Source organism: Phyllobates terribilis, unplaced genomic scaffold (genome assembly GCF_046119375.1).
Source record: "Phyllobates terribilis strain yellow unplaced genomic scaffold, ASM4611937v1 Scaffold_10__3_contigs__length_209671492, whole genome shotgun sequence".
In the NCBI taxonomy this organism is placed as follows: domain Eukaryota; kingdom Metazoa; phylum Chordata; class Amphibia; order Anura; family Dendrobatidae; genus Phyllobates; species Phyllobates terribilis.
The window spans coordinates 144,507,525-144,531,790 of NW_027362770.1; the positions used below are offsets into that span (position 1 = coordinate 144,507,525).

General features: G+C 43.2%; 1 protein-coding gene across 2 annotated transcripts in view; it reads right to left on the reverse strand.

Moving 5' to 3' along the window:
• Nucleotides 1-20,486: 20,486 nt before the first annotated feature.
• CLINT1 (clathrin interactor 1) overlaps nucleotides 20,487-24,266 on the reverse strand; it is a 93,815-nt gene continuing 90,035 nt past the window's right edge. The window contains exons 11-12 of one of the 2 annotated variants that reach the window (XM_073649875.1): nucleotides 23,985-24,171; nucleotides 20,487-23,003 (exon numbers count right to left, since the gene is read on the reverse strand). In XM_073649875.1, coding sequence (XP_073505976.1) covers nucleotides 22,717-23,003; nucleotides 23,985-24,171 — 474 coding nt within the window. In that variant the 3' untranslated portion in view covers nucleotides 20,487-22,716. The remainder of the gene's footprint in view (nucleotides 23,004-23,984; nucleotides 24,172-24,266) is intronic. The other variant, XM_073649876.1, reaches the window with a different exon arrangement.

Sequence of the window (24,266 nt, forward strand, 5' to 3'; positions counted from 1 at the left end):
ATTTTGTGGACTGATGAAAATAATTCTTCTTTTTGGGTCCAAGGGCCGCAGACCGTTCATCAGACGACTCCCAAACTCTGCATTCAAGCCACAGTACACTCTGCAGACAGTGAAGCATGGTGGTGCCAGCATCATGATATGGGCATGTTTCCCTTACTATGGCACCGGACCTATTTACCACATACCAGTGATCATGGACCAGTTTGCATATATTAAAATACTTGAAGAGTTCACGTTACCTTACACTGAAGAGGATATGCCCTTGAAATGGGTGTTTCAACAAGACAATGACCCTAAACACACCAGTAAACGAGCAAAATCTTGGTTCCAGTCCAACAAAATTGAGGTTATGGAGTGGCCAGCCCAATCCCCGGACCTTAATCCGATAAAACACTTGTGGGGTGACATCAAAAATGCAGTTTCTGAGGCAAAGCCAACAAATAGCAAAAAATTGTGGGATGTAGTCAAAGCATCCTGGGCTGGAATAACAGTTGACATGTGCTAGAAGTTGGTTGACTCTATGTAACATAGATGTGAAGCAGTTCTAAAAAACTGTGGGTATACAACTAAGTATTAGGTTAGTGATTCACAGGAATGCTAAATCCTCAAAAAAAGAAGAGACATATTGTGAGTTTATAAGCACAAATGCAGACACTGCTATTTTTTAGAACAGAACAATGTTCATTTTTTGTTATTTTCTGTAAAGTAGTTAAAAATTATATACATTTCTCTTCATGTTTTGAACTGTAAAACAGTGTGAAATGTTCCCAGTGCATGGAAATAAAATCTTGTATAAAGATTTTGTGCTTAACTCGTGTTTTTGAACACACTGCTATTATTTTGAACACTACTGTATGCAGAACATAGAACATTCTTGCAATAAATAATATGCTCATTATATGCATAAGTATTGGGAAACTTATTTATTATGCTTTACTTATATAGCGCATTCCACAGCGCTTTACAGACATTATCATCACTCTCCCCATTGCAGCTCACAATCTACATTTCCTATCAGTATGTCTTTGGAGTGCAGGAGGAAACCGGAGAACCCGGAGGAAACCCACGCAAACACGGGGAGAACATACAAACTCCTTGCAGATGTTGTCCTTGGTGGGATTTGAACCCAGGACCCCAGAGCTGCAAAGCAACAGTGCTAACCACTGAGCCACCGTGCTACCCATTACACATTACACCTACAGGAACTTTTATGACATCACATTTTAAATCCATAGACATTAATATGCAGTTAGTCCTTTGCAGATATACAGCTTCTACTATTCTGGGAAGGTTTTCTATTAGATTTTGGAGGTGTCTGTGGGAAATTTTGCCCCTTCATCCAGAAGAGCATTTGCGAGGTCAGACACTGATGTTGGAGGAGAGGCCGAACTCACAATCTCTGATGTAGTTCATCCCAAAGGTGTTGGATGCGGTTGAGGTCCGGGCTCTGTGCGGCCGGTCATGTTCTTCCATCACACTCCCCCAACCATAGCTTTACGGACCTTGTGGGCACAGAGCTAGGGGACAGAAAAGGGTCTTCCCTAAACTGCTCCTGCAAAGTGGAAGCTACAATTGTGCTCAATGTTTTGTGCTGAAGTATCAAGATTTCCCTTCACTGGAACTAAGGGGCTGAGGCCGACCCCCAAAAACAAACCCATAGCATTATCCCTCCTCCACCAAACTGTACAGAGGGCCAATGCAGTCAGGCGGGTAACGTTCTCCTGGCATTCACCCACACTCATCCATCAGACACCACATTGAGAAGTGTGATCTGCCACTGCACAAAACACGTCTCCTCCAGAGTCCAGCGATGGCAGCTTTACACCACTCCATCCAACGCTTGGCATTGTGCTTGGTGATGTAAGGCTGCTTTCAGTTGCTCGGCCATGGTGTATTGGTGGCTTCCTATGACAGGACCACGCTGGGAATCAGTGAGCTATTTAGGACGAGTGATTCTTTCAGAAAAGGCAGCCTAGGGGGTGAATTAAAAACCTAAATTAAATTATTATTTTTCCCGATCAGGCCTTTTGCAAAAGTTACCATGCATGAAATTCTGCATCATATTTCCCTCCTATGTCTTATATGGATGATTTTTGTAGAACAACTTTATGTATTTAGTCTTAAAAAAAAAGCAGCAAATCGTCCTCATTTTGTCGGCAATTCTTTTCTTTTTTTAAATCTTTTCTTTTAATGAAGATAAGTGGCTCCCATGTCGGGGATGTTTTACCTGTGCAGACTGTTTTTTTTTTCCTTTCCCTTTTTTCTGAGATTATCTCTACACATTGTGCTCGCAGACTAATTGGAGAGGAGCGGGAACATTACATGGCAGTACGCATATGTAAATGAACAGACTGATGCATGATTTATGGGTTTAATAATGTTCTGAGAGCCCCTTACATTTTAATCACTTGCAACATCCTTTTTAATATTCAATTACTTTATTAACTAATTAGGTCACTTGCGGACAAAGGGTGATCTGTATTCCGGCTGCAGAACAGCAACGAAGAAAAGGCCGTTAATCTCGTCTTGTCTCCTAATTAAGGAACCAGAAGAACTGAAGAAAAGGCCAAGAAAAGATTTAAGTTATTGGTTTGTGTGTGGTCAGCAGCGTCCGGGTGTGTGCGGTAATGCTATCGGGCGTCAGACAGGACTAATCAAGACTGGCACCAATGTATGAGGAGCCCGGGAACGGAATCAGATTGCTCATGGCTTCCGGCGGAGAAAGCTAATTTGGATACATTTTTTTTTTTACCCGATTGGCGGGTGAGATATTGATCGGACATGTCCGATTTCAGTTAGGCGAAATATCGATTGGGCATGTCAGATTTCAGTAGGGGGATATAGATCGGGCATATCCCATTTCGGTTGGGCGAGATATCGATCGGGCATGTCAGATTTTGGTCTGGTGAGATATCAGGCATGTTCAATTTCGGTCTGGTGAGATATCACGCGGGCATGTTAGAATTCGATTGGGCGAGATATCAATCAGGCATGTCCAGTTTCAGTAGGGTGAGATCTCTTAAGTGCATGTCCGATTTCGGTTGTGTGAGATATCAATCAGGCATGACCAATTTCGGTCGGGTGAGATATCTCGCGAGCATGTTTGATTTCAGTTGGGCGAGATATTAATCAGGCATGTTTGATTTCAGTCGGGTGAGATATTGATTGAGCATGTCCAATTTCAGACTGCCGATCACCTTATTCTCCTGGAGATAGGTCACTGGCAGAGATGTCGGACAGTGGCTTTCTCCTAGAAAACACGGGAGTGCTCGGCCAAACAAGCGCTCCTGTGTATGGGCGAGATGGCTGTTGGCGGAATCACTGGCCAAACCATCATTTGGCCAACAGCCATCTAATGTGTATAGTGTGGCCTTAAGACTACGCCAGCTGGCATTTTTCCCGGTGAGGAACAGGGTACAAGAGTAAATGGAAGAAATATCGGGATGGATGTTCCCTTTACAGGGGTTGTCCATGCCCAATCTAGAAAATCCATTTTCATATACATTAATGTGGAGAAGTACTGGTTCTCCTTAAAGAGACCAATTGAGTATGGAGTCTTACAAACAATGATCCATGGGAAAAAAAATGCAAATTTAATCTCTCACAGAACAAGGGAAGCTCTCTTGCAAGTGGCACCTAGGAGAGGTGGCTGCCCAGTATGTCAATGTCCAGCCCTAGATGGTAGGCAGGTGGCATTGTGAGAGAGGTGGCTACTTCATAAGTTACAGTCTGACCTTTAAAAGAGCCTTGAAACATGACAAGGGATTAATGTCAAGCTGGAAACTCATCTACAGCCTGTTTCGGGGTTCTTGCACACACTAAGAGCGCAGTCAAATGGTCATATAAATCAGACCGAGATTGGAACGCAATGCACGGACTGGCCGGCAGCTCTCCCCACCCGAGCATGGCAGCTGCATACAAATACATAAATCTGTCATGCTCGAGTGGGGAGAGCCGCCGGCCAGTCCGAGCATTGTGTACCGATCTCAATCTGATTTATACGGCCGTCACTATTCTGAGTTATAGAAGGGGTGGGGGGGGAATCAGTGTCTTTTCCTTTGGAGGACCTGTCATGTCCTGCACTACGCAGACAGACCAATTATATAGATAAGCATTTTGCAATGCTGCAATTCTCCATTGATGGCGCTGCATGGAAATTTAACACTTACTAACAGATTGCAGCTAATCATTGGGGATACATTGTCATCTGTTTATTGACAAGGGACCCTTCTCAGATGTAGAGACTTCTAAGAAATGAGGCCTTTAGTTGACACTCAGAGAAATTGCTTTTGTCTTTTAAATGGATCATGAGATTAGGGGAAAAAAAGCTGTATTTTTCTATAAATGGCTACATGTTTATTCATGAGTAGACTAGGGTACTGAATCTCAGCCCTATTTTAAGGGGTTTTCCAGCCTTATAATATTGATGACCTACCCCAGGATAGGGCATCAATATCAGATCATTGGGGACCGCCACCGATCAGCTGATTTCAGCTTCCTACAGTGTACACAGTCTATGTCATGCACTACAGCTTGGTTTATATTCTCTTCTATAGGATCTGATCTGCAGTTCTCAGCAGCAGTCACAACAAAGTGAACAGAGCCATGTTATAGTTTCAATAAAATCAGTGTTTTATCAACAGGAGATTATCACTACAGGACTAGGAGTCTCTTGCCTCCTAGTCAGCTGCTCTGTATGACCCCGCCTCCAACACTGATTGGCAGATAGCGTACAGTGTACACAGAAAGCAGCCAGTTGTGTGGGCGGGGTTATACACAGCTCAGCATTCCGAGCTCTGCAGCAGAGAAAACGGTGATTGTATCAAAATGATAGCATGCAGAACAATAAGCGATACATCACTGGAATCAGGGTCTCTGCCACTACTTCATGCTACACTCAGATCACATAGCAAAAACCTGGTGACAGATTCCCTTTAAATGAATCTCTGCCTCTGCAATACCAGACACAGCCCATGAAAGGGAGGGGCGTTGTTTCTGAGGTAGTAAAGTAGTTAAGTAGCCACATACAAAGGTGATATTGATTGTTAGCTTGTATTATGTGTGCGCAGCGTGATGGACCCCACAGTCATTGTTAGACCAAGTTACTGAACTTTTAAGTATCACAAGTACATCCGATGTGTCAGATAAGATAGGATGGGGCTCTTCCAGCCTGTCCTCTCTCATCGCTTCAGTCATCCCGCAGAAGTTACTGGTATAACAGGATTGCGTGTGACAGTAACACTTCACAGCTCGCCGACTCTCATCTTCTCCGGAGCTGATGAGCACAATTCTTCCCTTCCATCTACTGGTTTATTAATGAACTGCAGGCTCTTAAGCAGATGCATATTCATTAGCCGGCCAGCTGTTCTGTAGATCCCAGATGCCAAAGAGAGATATGCTAACGCAAACTATTTCTTTTCTCCTGACACAGAAGTAATTGTGGTCAAATTAGAAAAAAAAATGTTAATTGCACAGCTGGCACCTTCAGCGGTAATGGGGTCTTTACCAAACAAAAGGAAAAAATAGCGGAAGGAACTTTGAAGACATTCTGGAACTTATCGGAGGTAAAGTTTTAAAGATATTGTCCATCTTTAGGGACAGTTTTTTTTTCCACTTGCATGTAATTGGGGTTAAAAAAGTTCTGGATATAAAAATGTTGTACCGTTTGTCTTCTTTAAGCCGTGTTGCGCTATTGCCAGCTGCAGAATGAGTTAACCGAGAATCTGTCAGTGAGCTCTGATGGGGAATTAGTTACTCTCATCTGTTATTTTCTGAAATTGCACCAGCAATAACAGGAAATCATGACTGTGTGTGCACCACATGCTGTCACGATTCAGAAGTCACACAGTCACTGTAGACTTTTATCCCAAACCTGGAAAACCCCTTTAAGGACATGAGTTACCATAACAAATTCAAGAGCAGGGAAAGATTGGGGGAAAAAAAAAATCTCAGGTCACTGAACAGCTAAAGTAGTGTTTACCTGCAATGCTGATGGCTGCCATAGGGTGGCGCTATTGTTCCTAAAAGTAGTTCAGTTAAAACAGTGATTTTTTTTTATTTCCCCACTGCAGCTGTTTAGTCAGGCTCTCTTGGTCAGAATATTTCCACTACAATGGCTCCTGAAACCACAGGGATATCTAGAGTGGCAAATTTCCATCTAATAATGTATGCAAATTGCCTCTTCAGAATAAAAGAGGACTTGTACTCTATAGCGCCACCTATTGGAAGCAGCAACCCTACACCTTGACGTGCCAGAGCTGGTGTGTCACTCTCCATAAGGAGAAACGCTACCCCTTACATCTAATGATGATTTCTGTTCAGATTTGTCACTGCTGATGCAAAATTACCTCCGATTCATTTCCGTCCTTAAGCGAGTCCTAATTTTTAGGCAGGGCTCTGAAATGAGCTGTGGGATTAGCATCATCGCTCCAGTCATTGTCTATGGGACTGTCGGAGATAGGCAAGCACTGCATTCACCTATCTCCAGCAGTCCCATAGACAATGAATGGAGCTCCATTGCATTTCCTATAATATATTATATATTTATATATACTGTATGCAGAATTATTAGGCAAATGAGTATTTTGATGACATAATACTTTTTATACATGTTGTCCTACTCCAAGCTGCATAGGCTTGAGAGCCAACTACCAATTAAGTAAATCTGGTGATGTGCATCTCTGTAATGAGGGGAGGTGTTGACTAATGACATCAACACCCTATATAAGGTGTGCTTAATTATTAGGCAACTTCCTTTCCTTTGGCAAAATGGGTCAGAAGAGAGATTTGACGGGCTCTGAAAAGTCCAAAATTGTGAGATGTCTTGCAGAGGGATGCAGCAGTCTTGAAATTTCCAAACTTTTGAAGCGTGATCACCCAACAATCAAGCGTTTGATGGCAAATAGCCAACAGGGTCGCAAGAAGCGTGTTGGCCAAAAAAGGCGCAAAATAATTGCCTATGAATTGAGGAAAATCAAGCCTGGAGCTGCCAAGATGCCATTCGCCACCAGTTTTGCCATATTTCAGAGCTGCAACGTTACTGGAGTATCAAAAAGCACAAGGTGTGCGATACTCAGGGACATGGCCAAGGTAAGGAAGGCTGAAAAAACACCACCTATGAACAAGAAACATAAGATAAAACGTCAAGAATGGGCCAAGAAATATCTTAAGACTGATTTTTCAAAGGTTTTATGGACTGATGAAATGAGAGTGACTCTTGATGGGCCAGATGGATGGGCCAGAGGCTGGATCAGTAAAGGGCAGATAGCTCCACTCCGACTCAGACGCCAGCAAGGTGGAGGTGGGGTACTGGTATGGGCTGGTATCAAAGATCAACTTGTGGGACCTTTTAGGGTTGAGGATGGAGTGAAGCTCAACTCCCAGACCTACTGCCAGTTTTTGGAAGACAACTTCTTCAAGCAGTGGTACAGGAAGAAGTCGGTATCGTTCAAGAAAAACATGATTTTCATGGAGGACAATGCTCCATCACATGCATCCAACTACTCCACAGCGTGGCTGGCCAGTAAAGGTCTAAAAGAAGAAAAAATAATGACATGGCCCCCTTGTTCACCTGATCTGAACCCCATAGAGAACCTGTGGTCCATCATAAAATGTGAGATCTACAGGGAGGGAAAACAGTACACCTCTGGGAACAGTGTCTGGGAGGCTGTGGTGGCTGTTGCACGCAATGTTGATCGAAAACAGATCAAGCAACTGACAGTATGTATGGATGGAAGGCTGTTGAGTGTCATCATAAAGAAAGGTGGCTATATTCATCACTAATTTTTTTGGTTTTTGTTTTTGCATGTCAGAAATGTTTATTTCTGAATTTTGTGCACTGATATTGGTTTACCTGGAGAAAATAAACAAGTGAGATGGGATTATATTTGGTTTTTATTAAGTTGCCTAATAATTCTGCACAGTAATAGTTACCTGCACACAGATATCCTCCTAAGATAGCCAAATCTAAAAAAAACCCCACTCCAACTTCCAAAAATATTAAGCTTGGATATTTATGAGTCTTTTGGGTTGATTGAGAACATAGTTGTTGATCAATAATAAAAATAATCCTCTAAAATACAACTTTCCTAATAATTCGGCACACAGTGTATACACACTCATATTTATATATATATACAGCTCTGGCAAAAATTAAGAGACCACTGAACAGTTTTCTATTGGAAAGCAAGGAAAGATGCATGAAAGCTGTGATTAGCAATCATGGTTAGTCCACCAAATATTGATTTCACAGTTAAAACATGAGTAATCTGAGGTCTGAAAGCACTGTTTCTTTTTTAGTATTTTGACGATTCTCTTTAAAAAGCGGACCAGCATACAAATTATTGTGAAAAAAAACACACTAGAGGTACTGGACTCAATTGGTTTATCCCACACAGCTAGTATACCATTTATCATAATCAAGTGATCCCTTCCTTTATACATAGAGGATTATATAGAATCATATAGCGAGTCTTTCAGTACCTCACAAGGATAAATTCAACCCAGTGACAAAGTGATTCTAGTGCATAATTAAAACAAACAAGTGGGATCACTCTTCCGTAGACTTCTACACTGAATATACCACTGACCGGGCCCTAAATTATTACCTATATGCTGATTCCTGCCTATCTGCAGAGGTTGGCACCATAATTAAAGTTGGCTATGGCGTGCTCCATGCCGGCTATCCCTAAATATCCTGGCTCGCCCTAGAATTAATTCCTAATTGCACCACAGTCCGATGCAATCTAAGGCATATATTATCAACACAGCGAAAAAACTATGAGAGTAATGTAAATAGATGACTTATCTTGCCCATAAGGAGATGGTCCAGGATGTATAACGAAGGTTTCAGCCTTTTTATCAGTGTCCCAGTGTCTCCAATGGAGGACTTATCATGACCAAAAGATAAAAAGTGGTCCCAGATACACGATAGAAGCCTAAAGCCTCAAAATCATGTCCTCATGTCTCCGGTCTCTGATTAGTGTCCCAGTGCCTCAACGCGTTTCCCCAAATATATGGTTCCTCAGGAGGCTGATACAGAAGGAATGTCCAGGGTATAGATATAAAGGGTGCTATTTCTACATCGCAGAGTGTGACATTTAGAAAGGGACGATCCTTGAAGGATCAACTAGTCCATAGTTTTTACCAAAAACCACCTGGGATGGGGACTTGGCTTAACAGAAAGATCTGTGGGTTTTTTCGATGCAATGATTGCAAGATGTGTGAACAGATGAGTCCAGGAAAGTCGTTTGTTAGTGCTTCAACTGGTAAGAGGTTTTTTTATAAGAGACTTCTGGAATTGTAAAACGGATAGTGTCATCTACAAAAGCCACCGGCTCTTGTCCGCTTGATTATGTTGGGAAGACATGTAGAGAATTTAGACGTAGAATGGGAGAACACCTAGGGGACATACTCCACGAGAGATACACCACTGGCGAGACACTTGAATGGGGTTCATCATGGCAATATAAAAGAGGTTTCATTTAACATCTTGGAAAAAGTAAGACGTAATGCTAGAAAGTGAGATCATGATAAACGAGTACTCCAGAAGGAGTGTGAATGGATATTTAGACTAAATAGTATCACACCGAAAGGCATTAATGAACAGCTGTCATCTGCCCCTTTCTTATAGGTTCGTGGTTTTTTCTGAGGGATCTTCTGGTACATCACTCAGGCCCAGTTTTGGACTTAAAATTGATTGTTGACCTGCCATGATCTATGGGTTGTCCTATGCTTGGGACACCCGCATCTTGATTTATCTTTACATCGTGTATATTCTCCTTCCCAGTCCATTAGGTTTTACCTTTATGTACAGTACAGACCAAAAGTTTGGACACACCTTCTCATTTAAAGAAATTTCTGTATTCTCATGACTATGAAAATTGTACATTCACACTGAAGGCATCAAAACTATGAATTAACACATGTGGAATTATATACTTAACAAAAAAGTGTGAAACAGCTGAAAATATGTGTTATATTCTAGGTTCTTCAAAGTAGCCACCTTTTGGTTTGATGACTGCTTTGCACACTCTTGGCATTCTCTTGATGAGCTTCAAGAGGTAGTCACCAGAAATGGTTTTCACTTCACAGGTGTGCCCTGTCAGGTTTAATAAGTGGGATTTCTTGCCTTATAAATGGGGTTGGGACCATCAGTTGTGTTGTGCAGAAGTCAGGTGGATACACAGCTGATAGTCCTACTGAATAGACTGTTAGAATTTGTATTATGGCAAGAAAAAAGCAGCCAAGTAAAGAAAAACGAGTGGCCATCATTACTTTAAGAAATGAAGGTTAGTCAGTCCAAAAAAATTGGGAAAACTTTGAAAGTGTCCCCAAGTGCAGTTGCAAAAACCATCAAGCGCTACAAAGAAACTGGCTCACATGAGGACCGCCCCAGGAAAGGAAGACCAAGAGTCACCTCTGCTTCTGAGGATAAGTTTATACGAGTCACCAGCCTCAGAAATCGCAGGTTAACAGCAGCTCAGATTAGAGACCAGGTCAATGCCACACAGAGTTCTAGCAGCAGACACATCTCTTCAACAACTGTTAAGAGGAGACTTTGTGCAGCAGGCCTTCATGGTAAAATAGCTGCTAGGAAACCACTGCTAAGGACAGGCAACAAGCAGAAGAGACTTGTTTGGGCTAAAGAACACAAGGAATGGACATTAGACCAGTGGAAATCTGTGCTTTGGTCTGATGAGTCCAAATTTCAGATCTTTGGTTCCAACCACCGTGTCTTTGTGCGACGCAGAAAAGGTGAACAGATGAACTCTACATGCCTGGTTCCCACCATGAAGCATGGAGGAGGTGGTGTGATGGTGCTTTGCTGGTGACACTGTTGGGGACTTATTCAAAATTGAAGGCATACTGAAGCAGCATGGCTACCACAGCATCTTGCAGTGGCATGCTATTCCATCCGGTTTGCGTTTAGTTGGACCATCATTTATTTTTCAACAGGACAATGACCCCAAACACACCTCCAGGCTGTGTAAGGGCTATTTGACCAAGAGTGAGAGTGATGGGGTGCTACGCCAGATGACCTGGCCTCCACAGTCACCAGTCCTGAACCCAATCGAGATGGTTTGGGGTGAGCTGGACCGCAGAGTGAAGGCAAAAGGGCCAACAAGTGCTAAGCATCTCTGGGAACTCCTCCAAGATTGTTGGAAGACCATTTCCGGTGACTACCTCTTGAAGCTCATCAAGAGAATGCCAAGAGTGTGCAAAGCAGTCATCAAAGCAAAAGGTGGCTACTTTGAAGAACCTAGAATATAAGACATATTTTCAGTTGTTTCACACTTTTTTGTTAAGTATATAATTCCACATGTGTTAATTCATAGTTTTGATGCCTTCAGTGTGAATGTACAATTTTCATAGTCATGAAAATACCAAAATTTCTTTAAATGAGAAGGTGTGTCCAAACTTTTGGTCTGTACTGTACATCATATTTGTATATGGATAAAATAAACCCCCACTCTAAGCTGATCTCCTTCTGCAGGGCTATCAAGCCATATTGTTTAGGTGTTTATAAATTATAATTTTTTTTTTTTTTTTTTAGCAAATCTGTACTCTTTGTGGGCCCCTCCCTTTAGTATTGTAGTCTAGAGAGTGACACTTTTATATCCTTTATCAGTGACATGTAAAGTGTCTATATCTGCTGGCCTACCTGCTGATTGCTCATCTATGAGCACATATTTTGCGGCCTTGTGGCGGGGTTACGCCCCCTTCTGATGTCTCTAGCTGTGGGCGCATCAACCGTGGTTGATCCTTTGCGCTGCTGTGTAGTTGTTAGCACTATGCGTTCCAAGAAGTGGAACGCAAGTGCTTTTCCGGGGAGCACCAGATGTAACGCATTAAACCTTTAGCCTTGCACTCCAAGGGCTGGAACGCACAAACACCATATTGCCAAGCACCGGAAGTGACGTCGGTGGAAACCGGAAGCTATGCGTTCCACGATGTGGAGCGCACGCCGACCTACCAGGTCTAATAGGGCTGGATTAGACTAACAATGGAGACTATGGAGCGCAAACACATGGAGTATGGGGCTATTTGCTTACAGGTTGCACACCTGGTATCTATTATTGGGACTTTTTGGGACCGAATGGAATCAGGGGGGAGGATGTATTTAAACAGGACTAGTGGAAGGTTTGAGTTACCTACCCTAGTTCTGACTATCAAAATGGACTGATCATCAGTGTGCATCTATATACACTGCTCAAAAAAATAAAGGGAACACTCAAATAACATCCTAGATCTGAATGAATGAAATATTTTCATTGAATACTTTGTTCTGTACAAAGTTGAATGTGCTGACAACAAAATCACACAAAAATCATCAATCGAAATCAAATTTATTAACCAATGGAGGCCTGTATTTGGAGTCACCCCCAAAATTAAAGTGGAAAAACACACTACAGGCTGATCCAACTTTGATGTCCTTAAAACAAGTAAAAATGAGGCTCAGTATTGCGTGTGGCCTCTACGTGCCTGTATGACCTCCCTACAACGCCTGGGCATGCTCCTGATGAGGTTGCGGATGGTCTCCTGTGGGATCTCCTCCCAGACCTGGACTAAAGCGTCCGCCAACTCCTGGACAGTCTGTGGTGCAACGTGACGTTGGTGGATGGAGCGAGACATGATGTCCCAGATGTGCTCAATCGGATTCAGGTCTGGGGAACGGGCGGGCCAGTCCATAGCTTCAATGCCTTCATCTTGCAGGAACTGCTGACACACTCCAGCCACATGAGGTCTGGCATTGTCCTACATTAGGAGGAACCCAGGGCCAACCGCACCAGCATATGGTCTCACAAGGGGTCTGAGGATCTCATCTCGGTACCTAATGGCAGTCAGGCTACCTCTGGCGAGCACATGAAGGGCTGTGCGGCCTCCAAAGAAAAGCCACCCCACACCATTACTGACCCACTGCCAGACCGGTCATGCTGAAGGATGTTGCAGGCAGCAGATCGCTCTCCACGGTGTCTCCAGACTCTGTCACGTCTGTCACATGTGCTCAGTGTGAACCTGCTTTCATCTGTGAAGAGCACAGGGCGCCAGTGGCAACTTTGCCAATCCTGGTGTTCTGTGGCAAATGCCAAGCGTCCTGCATGGTGTTGGACTGTGAACACAACCCCCATCTGTGGACATCGGGCCCTCATACCACCCTCATGGAGACGGTTTCTTAACCGTTTGTGCAGACACATGCACATTTGTGGCCTGCTGAAAGTCATTTTGCAGGGCTCTGGCAGTGCTCCTCCTGTTCCTCCTTGCACAAAGGCGGAGGTAGTGGTCCTGCTGCTGGGTTGTTGCCCTCCTACAGCCCCCTCCACATTTCCTGGTATCTGCTCCATGCTCTGGACACTGTGCTGATAGACACAGCTACCTTCTTGCCACAGCTCGCACTGATGTGCCATCCTGGATGAACTGCACTACCTGAGCAACTTCTGTGGGTTGTACTGTAGACACCGCCTCATGCTACTATACCTCTAGGGGTGAGAGCAATGGCAAAATGAAAAAGTGGCCAAAACAACAGCCAAAAAGGATGAGAACAGAGTAATGGTCTGTGGTCACCACCTGCAGAACCACTCCTTTATAAGGGATATCTTGCTAATTGCCGATCATTTCTGCCAGTTGTCTGTTCCATTTGCACAGCAGCAGGAGAAATTGATTCACAATCAGTTTTGCTTCATAACTGGATAGGTAGATTTCACAGAAGTGTTATTGACTTGGAGTTACATTGTGTTGTTTAAGTGTTCCCTTCATTTTTTGAGCAGTGTATTATATATCTATACCCTAGACATTCCTTCTGTATCAGCCTCCTGAGGAACCATATATTTGGGGAAACGCGTTGAGGCACTGGGACACTAATCAGAGACCGGAGACATGAGGACATGATTTTGAGGCTTTAAGGCCCCGTCACACACAGCGACGCTACAGCGATCCCGACAACGATACGACCTGTCAGGGATAGTTGCTGCGTCACTATGTGATCGCTGGTGAGCTGTCAAACAGGCATCGTGGAGAGAATCTTTCCACGATGTCCTGCTCCTGGTTACCAGCCTGCTGAAGCAGGAGCAGGCTGGTAACCATGATAAACAGCGCGTTACTAGGGGCACACGCGCACCTAGTAACAAGCTGTTTATCATGGTTACCACTTTGCTACGGTGAGCGGGAGGTTACCGCTCACCGTAGCAGAGTGGTAACCATGATAAACAGCGGGTTACTAAGTGCACGTGTGCCCCTAGCAATGCGCTGTTTATCATGGTTACCAGCCTGATCGCTGCTCCCGCTGGTCACACACAGCGATGTGTGCTGACCAGCGGGAGGGCAAAGACCAAAAAATGGTCCAGGACATTTTGCAGCGATCAGCAACCTCACAGCAGGGGCCTGATCGCTGCAAAGTGTCACACATAGCAACATCGCTGGTGAGGTCGCTGTTGCGCCACCAAAACCGTGACTTAGTAGCGATCTCGCTATGTGAGACGGGGGTTTTAGGCTTCTATCGTCTATCTGGGACCACTTTTTATCTTTGGTCATGATAAGTCCTCCATTGGAGACACTGGGACACTGATAAAAAGGCTGAAACCTTCGTTATACATCCTGGACCATCTCCTTATGGGCAAGATAAGTCATCTATTTACATTACTCTCAGTTTTTTCGCTGTGTTGATAATATATGCCTTAGATTGCATCGGACTGTGGTGCAATTAGGAATTAATTCTAGGGCGAGCCAGGATATTTAGGGATAGCCGGCATGGAGCACGCCATAGCCAACTTTAATTATGGTGCCAACCTCTGCAGATAGGCAGGAATCAGCATATAGGTAATAATTTAGGGCCCGGTCAGTGGTATATTCAGTGTAGAAGTCTACGGAAGAGTGATCCCACTTGTTTGTTTTACAATCACTTTGTCACTGGGTTGCACTTATCCTTGTGAGGTACTGAAAGACTCGCTATATGGTTCTATATAATCTTCTATGTATAAAGGAAGGGATTATTTGATTATGATAAATGGTATACTAGCTGTGTGAGATACCCCCTTTTTTTGCCAATAGGGCTCTGTGGGATAAACCAATAGAGTCCAGTACCGCTAGTGTGTTTTTTTCACAATCATTTGTATGTTGGTTCGCTTTTTAAAGAGATTTTTCTGATTAAAGGTTTTTCATTCTGAGGCGACATGTTAGCCACGTTTTTTCCTCAGAACAGTTGTATTAGAATATAAAAATTACTATTTTGAGGATTTCTCATTTGCTGCAAATACAAAATTTTTAGCTTTGAATTTCGGAGACAAGTTGTCAGTAGTTTATAGACTAAAACAGCAATGTACATTTTACTCAAAAATATCCCTATAAAGAGAAAAATCAGAGAAAATGAAAATTTTGCAGTGGTCACTTAACTTTTGCCAGAGCTGGCTTCATGTATGTATGTATGTACTGTATGTATGTATGTACTGTATGTATGTATGTACATGCACATACATACATGTGCATCTCATTAAATAAGCATATCATCAAAAAGTTAATTTCAGTTCTTCAATACAAAAAGTGAAACTCATTATATAGAGTCATTATAGACAGAGTGATCTATTTCAAGTGCTTATTTCTGTTAATGTTGATGATTATGGCTTACAGCCAAGAAAACACAAAGGTCATTATCTCATAAATTAGAATACTTTGTAACAACAGCTTGAAAAATGTTTTTAAAATCCGAAATGTTATGGCCTACTGAAATGTATGTTCAGTAAATGCCCTCAATACTTGGTCGGGGCTCCTTTTGTATCAATTACTGCATCAATGCGGCAATGTGGCATGGAGGCGATCAGCCTGTGGCCCTGCTGAGGTGTTATGGAAGCCCAGGTTGCTTTGATAGCCGCCTTCAGCTCGTCTGCATTGTTGGGTCTGGTGTCTCATCTTTCTCTTGACAATACCCCATAGATTCTCTATAATAGATTCTCTATGGGGTTAAGGTCAGGCGAGTTTGCTGCCAATCAAGCACAGTGATACTGTTGTTTTTACACCAGGTATTGGTACTTCTGGCAGTGTGGACAGGGGCCAAGTCCTCCTGGAGAATGACATTTCCATCTCCATAAAGATTGTCGGCAAAGGGAAGCATGAAGTGCTGTAAAATGTCCTGGTAGACGGCTGCACTGACTTTGGTCTTGATAAAACACAGTGGACCTCCACCAGTAGATGACATGGCCCCCAAACCATCACTGATTGTGGAAACTTCACACTAGACCTCCAGCAGCTTGGATTGTGGCCTCTCCACTCTTCCTACAGACTCTGGGACCTTGTGGAGTGTGTCAATGACTGCCTTCTGGACATCTGTCAAGTCAGCAGTCTTCCCCATGATTGTGGAGCCTACTGAAACAGACTAAGGGACCTTTTTAAACACTTAGGAAGCCTTTGCAGGTGTTTTTTGTTAACTATTGTAACTTACTGAGATAATGACTTTTGTGTTTCATTGGCTGTAATCCATAATCATCACCTATAACAGAAATAAACACCTGAAATAGATCACTCGGTCTGTAATGACTCTATATAATATAGGAGTTTCACTTTTTGTATTGAAGAACTACAATAAATTTTTGATGATATTCTAATTTAGTGAGATGCACCTGCACGTTATACTGTATATTTTAACACACACACACACTTCAATGTTCCATAACTTGAAAAAGTAACCAACACTTTGTTTCATAAATCAAAAGTACACATGAAAATAAGCAACTTTAATATTATCTGATCAGAGACATCTGCTTTTTTCTCCTCCTGGATTATTTATTGTCAATTCAGGGGTAAAATCTGTATTCAGTTATTTATCAAAATTTCCCATGCATGAAATAGGAGATGAGAGTTGGTGCTTTTAACATTCTATGGAGGAGAGAGGAGCTAGAGGCAGACACAGACATTCTAGGGAGGAGCTAGAGGCAGACACAGACATTCTAGGGAGGCGCTAGAGGTAGACACAGACATTCTAGGGAGGCGCTAGAGGCAGACACAGACATTCTAGGGAGGAGCTAGAGGCAGACACAGACATTCTAGGGAGGAGCTAGAGGCAGACACAGACATTCTAGGGAGGCGCTAGAGGCAGACACAGACATTCTAGGGAGGCGCTAGAGGCAGACACAGACATTCTAGGGAGGAGCTAGAGGCAGACACAGACATTCTAGGGAGGCGCTAGAGGCAGACACAGACATTCTGCTGCAAGTTCTCCTGAAAAGACAGTTCCAGTTAAGCATAGAAATTTATGAGCTCCAACTGTCATCTCCTATCTCAGTAATGGGAAAATCGGTATTCAATGAAGACAGGTTTGACCCATGAATTGTAAATTTTGAGAATGAAAGATCAGTCTGGGAGGAGAAAGAAGATTTCTCTGATGAGATATAGTATACAGTTTATTATTTTCATGTGTACTATTGATTTATGAAAAAAAAAAAGTCACCAACAATGGGTGTACGGTATGGTACTGCCCCACGCTCATCCTCGTCATCAGAACTGGGCTTTATGGCAACATAAGAATATGATCTGCTCTTGCGAATCTTTTATACCACGTGAACGGCCGGTTGGGTTCGTCACTTACCTGAGTAAAAAGTGGTGGCGCCAGGGTGCACTGTGCGACGACGACAATCTGACGGAGGCAGCGCTATGGAGCAATATTCTGGCGAGAAACCCCAGGTCCCCTGGAACTTATGCGGATGTGACACTAACCAGTTACCTAAACATTGAACAGACCAAGTACCTTCTTAGGCTATGTTCACACATGTATTTTATTTTGTTGCAAATCTGCTGCTAACTTTTCTCTGGCAGGAAAACAGCTGCGTAAAAAAACGCGCATATTTGCTGCGTATATTTGACCACCCATTACTTCCTATGGGTGAAATACGCAGCAAAATACGCGCGTTTCTGCTGAAAAAACACTGAAAGAAGTGACATGTCACTTCTTTCAGCATCTTTCTAATCACTGAAAATATGCAGCAAACAAAAAAGCAACATGTGGGAACAGTGAATTCTGATTTCTAGTACACTTTGCTGGTACTGCCAGACGCAGCTGAAAATTTACATAAAAATCTGCTGCAAATATGCAGCAAAACACAACGTGTCTGCACTTACCCTAACGTGGCTGCGGCCTCTTTCAGCAGGATAATGCCCTGTTGATAAATTTCGTGACTTAGCCTCCAAATTCTCCAGATCTCAATCCGATCGAGCATCTGTAGAAACCATGGAGGCCACACCTCACAACTTAACAGGACAGAAAGAGAATCTGTCAGCAGGTTTTTGTTTTGTAATCTGAGAGCAGCGTGATGTAGGAGCGGAGATCCTGATTCCAGTGATGTATCACTTAGTTTACTGGGTGCAGCAGTTGTGATACAGTTTTCTCTGTGATCTAGCTGAGCTCTCTGAATGTTGAGCTGTGTATAACCCCGTCCACATCCCTGATTGGCCGCTTTCTGTGTATAACTCCACTCACACCACTGATTGGCTGCTTTGTGTATAACCCCGCCCACACCACTGATTGGCTGCTTTCTGCTTACATTGTATAGTGTCTGTCACTATACAATGTACACAGAAAGTGGCCAACCAGTGGTGTGGATGGGGTCATAAACAGAAAGCGGCCAATCAGGGAAGTGGAGGGGTTATATACAGAAAGTGGTAATCAGTGGAAGCGTGGCTGGACCAGGAGGCTTGAGGCCAGTTGTCCTGTAGTGAAAATCTCCTAAGACACTGATTGTACTGAAACAGCAAAACAAAGCCCAGTAAGTGATATATTACTGGAATCAGGGTCTCTGCCCCTACATCATGCTGCTCTCAGGTTACATAGCAAAAACCTGCTGACAGATTCCTTTTAAAAATAACCCTCCACCCTATAGCTAAAAATTGACTACATAATTTTCATAGTCACTTTCCTGCTGACCTTCTCCAGCTTCCGCCACCTCTTCAATCCAACAGGGTCAGGGTGCAGTGATATTGGGAGGAAGCCGTGCCAAGTCTAAACCAAGCCTTCCTGAAAATGTGTGTGTGTGTGGGGGAGGGGTGGGAGGAACACAGCTCAGACGACATCAGCATGCGTCCATCCTAAAGAACAAAATGCCGCAAGCAGAGGAGGCGGCAGTGAAAGAAGAAAAGATGTCAGAAGGCAAAGTGACTATACATGCAAAATGTAGTCCATTTTTAAAGATGGGGTGGAGGGTCGATTTAAAGCAGGAGTGCACAACATTTTTTGGTCCAAGGGCCATATTGTCATATTAAACCAATCCGAAGGCCCGCAAAAATTTTTATGGGGTATTTACATTAATACATTAGCAGAACCAAGTTTTGAGTATTTGAGAATGATTTGGATAGTTTCTGCTCCATAGAATCAATGTGAACACAGCCAAACTTCAAACTCATAATCTCAAAACTAAGTTTTGAGGATTTTTCAATTTTAACATGACACATGTTATGGATTGCTACATGAACAGAACCACAGTCAATGCATGAAAGCAGCACCAGAACCACCGTCAGTACAGGAATACATCACCTAGCTTAGTACAGTGATCAATTGCAGTTTTAGGTCAGCTCCATATACACTTGTATCACGTAAACCTGCAACTCCCAGTATGGGATATGGGAGTTGTTGTTACCAGCCATCATCAGACTGTCGACCATACAGAAACCACAGCACTGATGAGACGCAGGAAGGAACACAAACATTTACATCCAGGCACCGTATAGGTGACATCTTCTCTGATCATTCCCAACCCTTTTGTCTCAACGTATACAGATGCCATGATGAGATTTCATGCCCAGTGCTAGTCTCTGCAGACTTCCCAACAAGGTGCCCTTAAAAATAAAAGTATTATTCTACTCCCTGAACAAATAATTGGCCCTCCATGTGATCCCTGCAAAAATATCCTTGCCACACTGCCCCTTTCCATATCGTCCCCCCACCACACTGCCCCTCTCCGTAATGTCCCCCCACCACACTGCCCCTCTCCGTAATGTCCCCCCACAGTTCATAAAATTCTTTTGATGAAATCCGACTGATAATACAGGGGTTAGTTAGCCTCTATCATTTACAATCTCCCTCTACTACCATGACATTGCCCCCCATACACCAGACATCCCCGCGGCTCACACACGTTCTAGGTGAGTGCAGGAGTCGTTGATGTAACAACACATGAAAGCTCCTATTCTTTGAAACCAATTTAACCAGGGTGAATTGTTGAAAGATTAAAAACCACAGCGTGCTAATTACCCCCGCTCCTCATCTCTTATTCAGGCCGTGAATCATGTTCCATCACTATTAGCTGCAGCCCATGAATTTTGGTCTAATTAGTAGGGCTGGAGATGAAGCGTCGTTTGGACCTGGCACCCCCGCGCCCGTCAGCACGGAGATGTCATTAAACAGTCTTAAATTATTTATGAAAATTACTTTGCCCAAAATTGTAATTATTTCCTCTCTGTGTGAATGCTGGTGCGAAAAGGCGGAAGGAATGAAGCAGGCAGGAAAGAGCCCGGGTCAGAAGGTTTAATGGTGGAAAACATCTGGGCCACTACCGAGACAGGTAAGTGATCTATGCCTAAAAACAGGAGGGTAAGGGACAATGGGGGAAACAGTTGGTTCTTGAACTCCTCCCCGACACCTGAAGACGTCTTGTGTCATCTCGACGAAAAATCAAAATCAAAAAACATTTAAAAAAAAAAAATCTGATTTAATTTTTTTTTTTTTATACATATTTATTTCAAGCCAATAAATCTAAACGGCAGCAACAGCTCCCCTCATGTAATAATATAGATCTGTATTAATTCCATAGCTGATTCCCAACACGGCCCCACTGCCTTATGTACAGGGGGGAGAGAAGCGAAGGGAGAGAAACAAAAACAACAAAATCCTTTATAAAATCTAAAATCATGTTAAGCTTTGTAGAGGAGGACAGCAGCCAAGAGAGGGGTCTGTACGGGACCCTACATTTCCCAGAAAGTCACGGTGCATTGAACTGTGGTAATCAGGGACTTTGCAGGATTGAAAGTAGAAGTAGCTAAAATTTAAGGGAGTCGTGCACTTTGAAATTTTTTTTAAGAAGGGCCCCAAAAACAACTGCTGTGATCTGGGATGGATCTTGTTCTGTTCCCCTGCAGCGCCACCGCAGGTGACTTGCAGTACTCCATTGTTCCAGGTGAAATCACTGCTCAAGAGTATTGGAGGGGGGGGGGGGGGGATCCCTTTGTATTAAAAAAGGCATTTCCATCCATCTCCAAGATCCTGTAATAGGTGTAGTAGTAATAATATTAGCAAATTCCTCCAATTAAAAATGTAGTATAGTTCTTCTGATTCACTATGTCGCTTACCCCATGTGCAGGGCATTGCAGTAGGTCAGGTATCCATGGTTACAACCACTCAGTGACAGTTCGTTGTTAGTGCTTCTGCAATGAACTGCACATGGGGTAAGTGACATAGCTAATCAGAATAACTATAATACATTTCTAATTGGAGGTATTTACTAATATTATTATTACACCTACTACATATTGGGATTCCCTAATTTAGTATTTAAAAAGGGTGTTTTCTATGCGAGACAATCCCTTTAAACGCTGTACAATGGAAAGTTCTGCAACTTTCTAATATGCTTTGTGTAAGATCTTGGCTTGCTGCGAGCGAACGCCAGAATGACCATGTATTACTTGCTAAGTGTATCAGAGCGGCACAAGACCAGCGCACCTTTCCAGCTCCGGGGCTGTTAGCAATGGTTTCTTCCATTCTCCGACAGCAAGCAGAGATCTTTAAAAGTGTGAGGACTGGGAACATACTGTTGCACTGATTTTTCCATAGGATGTGAATGGGATTTTTTTTAAAAAATTTCATCTACTTTGCCTGATACTGGATTTGCAGCAGCAAATCTGCATCGTATGTATGTAATCCTTAAAACTTGCTTTATGACGTAGGGGTGCAAGAAATGCAAAACAGCAATGTGGCTTAAAGAAGAGCACAGCTAGAAGGGTCATTTTGGGTGCTGATTGCTTTAAAATTCTGATGCCGCCTAGCAGAGGGCAATGTTATCTTGGGTAGATCAACCATGCACCTAAGGCAGAGGTGGTGGACCGAGAAAAAGGGGGAATGGAAAAGCAATCCTTACCCATACAAATCCATGCAATGTCTCCAAGCCTACATGCACGGGGGTCCCTGTATTCCTGGTCCCAGCTGTATACCCTATGGTGCCTGATTTATGTTCTAGCAGTACGGGTCTAAAGCTGCAGCATGTACTTACTTAGAAGCAGCAATGACTGGAAAGCCTTTGGAGAAAAATAGATAATTTCTTATATATTACATTACAAAAGAAAAAAAGAAACCGTTCCCAATTGAGCAGAGGAGCCGATACGGTTCATGAGGATAGGAATGTGGAAGTTAAATGTAGTAATTCGGGAACCTAAATGAGAGGGAAGGGAGAGATGAGGGGGAAATAAAGGCGCCCTGTCACGTACCCTGATGGCAGACATTGTGTACCCGCTTAAACCTATCTGGTACATAAAGGCAACAGTGCTCACTACAGAGCCGTCCCCGGTCTCCCCTCTACAATCAGCTCATCTGGAAGTCCATTTTGATTCATTTATAAAAAAGATATTAATTTTTGCGGAGGATAAGACCTTCTTCCGCTACTCCATCATCTTCGTCAACGTGTGTGTGCAGTTGAAAAAAAATCCTTCAAAATTTCCCAGATCGGTGTGGGATCGGGCTGGATAAAGCTTTTATTTGCTGAAGTTGGCAAAGTTTGCAAAGGCATCTTGTTTAGGTGGCATCGCTCCAGGGGCTAAGCCCATAGGCATTCCCATAGTGGTGGGCATGCCCATCACCCCTTGGTTCATCATTGGAGGGATTCCCGACATGCCCATTGTGCCAGTCATCATGTTAGGGATACCCATGGCTCCTGGCATAATAGGGCTGGTCTGAGGTCTGATGGGCATCATGCTTGGGGTGCCACCGATGTTCATATTTACAAAGCTCTGCGGCAACATCCCAATAGGCGGCTGAATATCTGTGGAATAAGAAGAAAGGTCAGCATGCACTGTGCTGCTAAAACAAGCTGGTCATTATTCTCCAGGTCTGTGTGATTAAGGCGATAACATATATGCATAGGCTTTATTTTTATTAATATTTTAGTAACATTTTGGACTTTGTAAAAGTAAAAATTTTCTCTTATTTTTTTTGAGACTCAATTTTTTTTTTTTCGTTACACCATTTACCGATCGGATTCATTTTATATTTTTACAGATCGGACTTTTTCTAATGCAGTGATATCAGATATGTGTTTTTTAATTATTTTATTTTTAATAGGTCAAAAGTGGGGTGATTTGAACTTGTGTTATTTTTTTTTTACTTTTTTCATATAACTTTTTACTGTATTTAAGTCCCCTTAGGGGACTTGAAACTGCGATCGGCTGTGCTATACATAGCAGTGCATCAGCCCTGCTATGTATAAAGAAAATCATGATCTCGTATGAATGCCAGCTACCGGCTGGCTTTCACAGGTGGATCGTAATGACAGGAATGGGGTCTTCAGCAGACCCTCGGCTGTCACAACAACCCATCGGCGCCCCTCGATCACGTCTTGATGATGGGAGCATGGAACGTCGTGCCCCCTAGTTAAATGCCACTGTCTGAGATGGACAGAGGGATTTAACAGGTTAGAGGCTGATTAAATCAGTCATCATGTGTGGGGAAAGATGTGCGCTCGGCTTGTGAGTCCACATCAAAGGCAGGAACTCTACATATGACGTAAATTTATGTCGTCAAGGGGTTAAAGTGTATTCCCAGCTTGGATAGTCTATTGCATATCCACAGGGTTTCTCATAAATGTCTGATAGATGCATGTTCCCTTACAACCTGCCAAGCTTTTATTACCGTCAGCGTGCCCCCCATTTTGTGCGTGTAAGGCCCCTGAGGACAACTTCCAAAATCTCTGTTTTTTTTTATTTTAAATAGTGGTGGTTCCAGTTCCTCTAAATGTAGCACTTACTTTGTTGCTGCATCATGGCGTTTAAGGAGGGCTGGGATGGTTTGCAGGGCTGCATGCCTGGAATGAGACTGTCCAGGGAGATGTTGACGCTGGGGTCAGACCAGGTGGATGGGAGTGATTTTCCTGGGATCTTCATGTCCGTTCCGTGTGCGGGCAGTGTGTTTTGCTTCTGCATACTCTGTAGAGGCTGAGAAACAGTAAGTTACCGAATGCATTGCCCAGGATGTCCTCCATGTGTTAAGACTCGGAAAAATTGAGCATGCATGGTAAAACATGTGGATT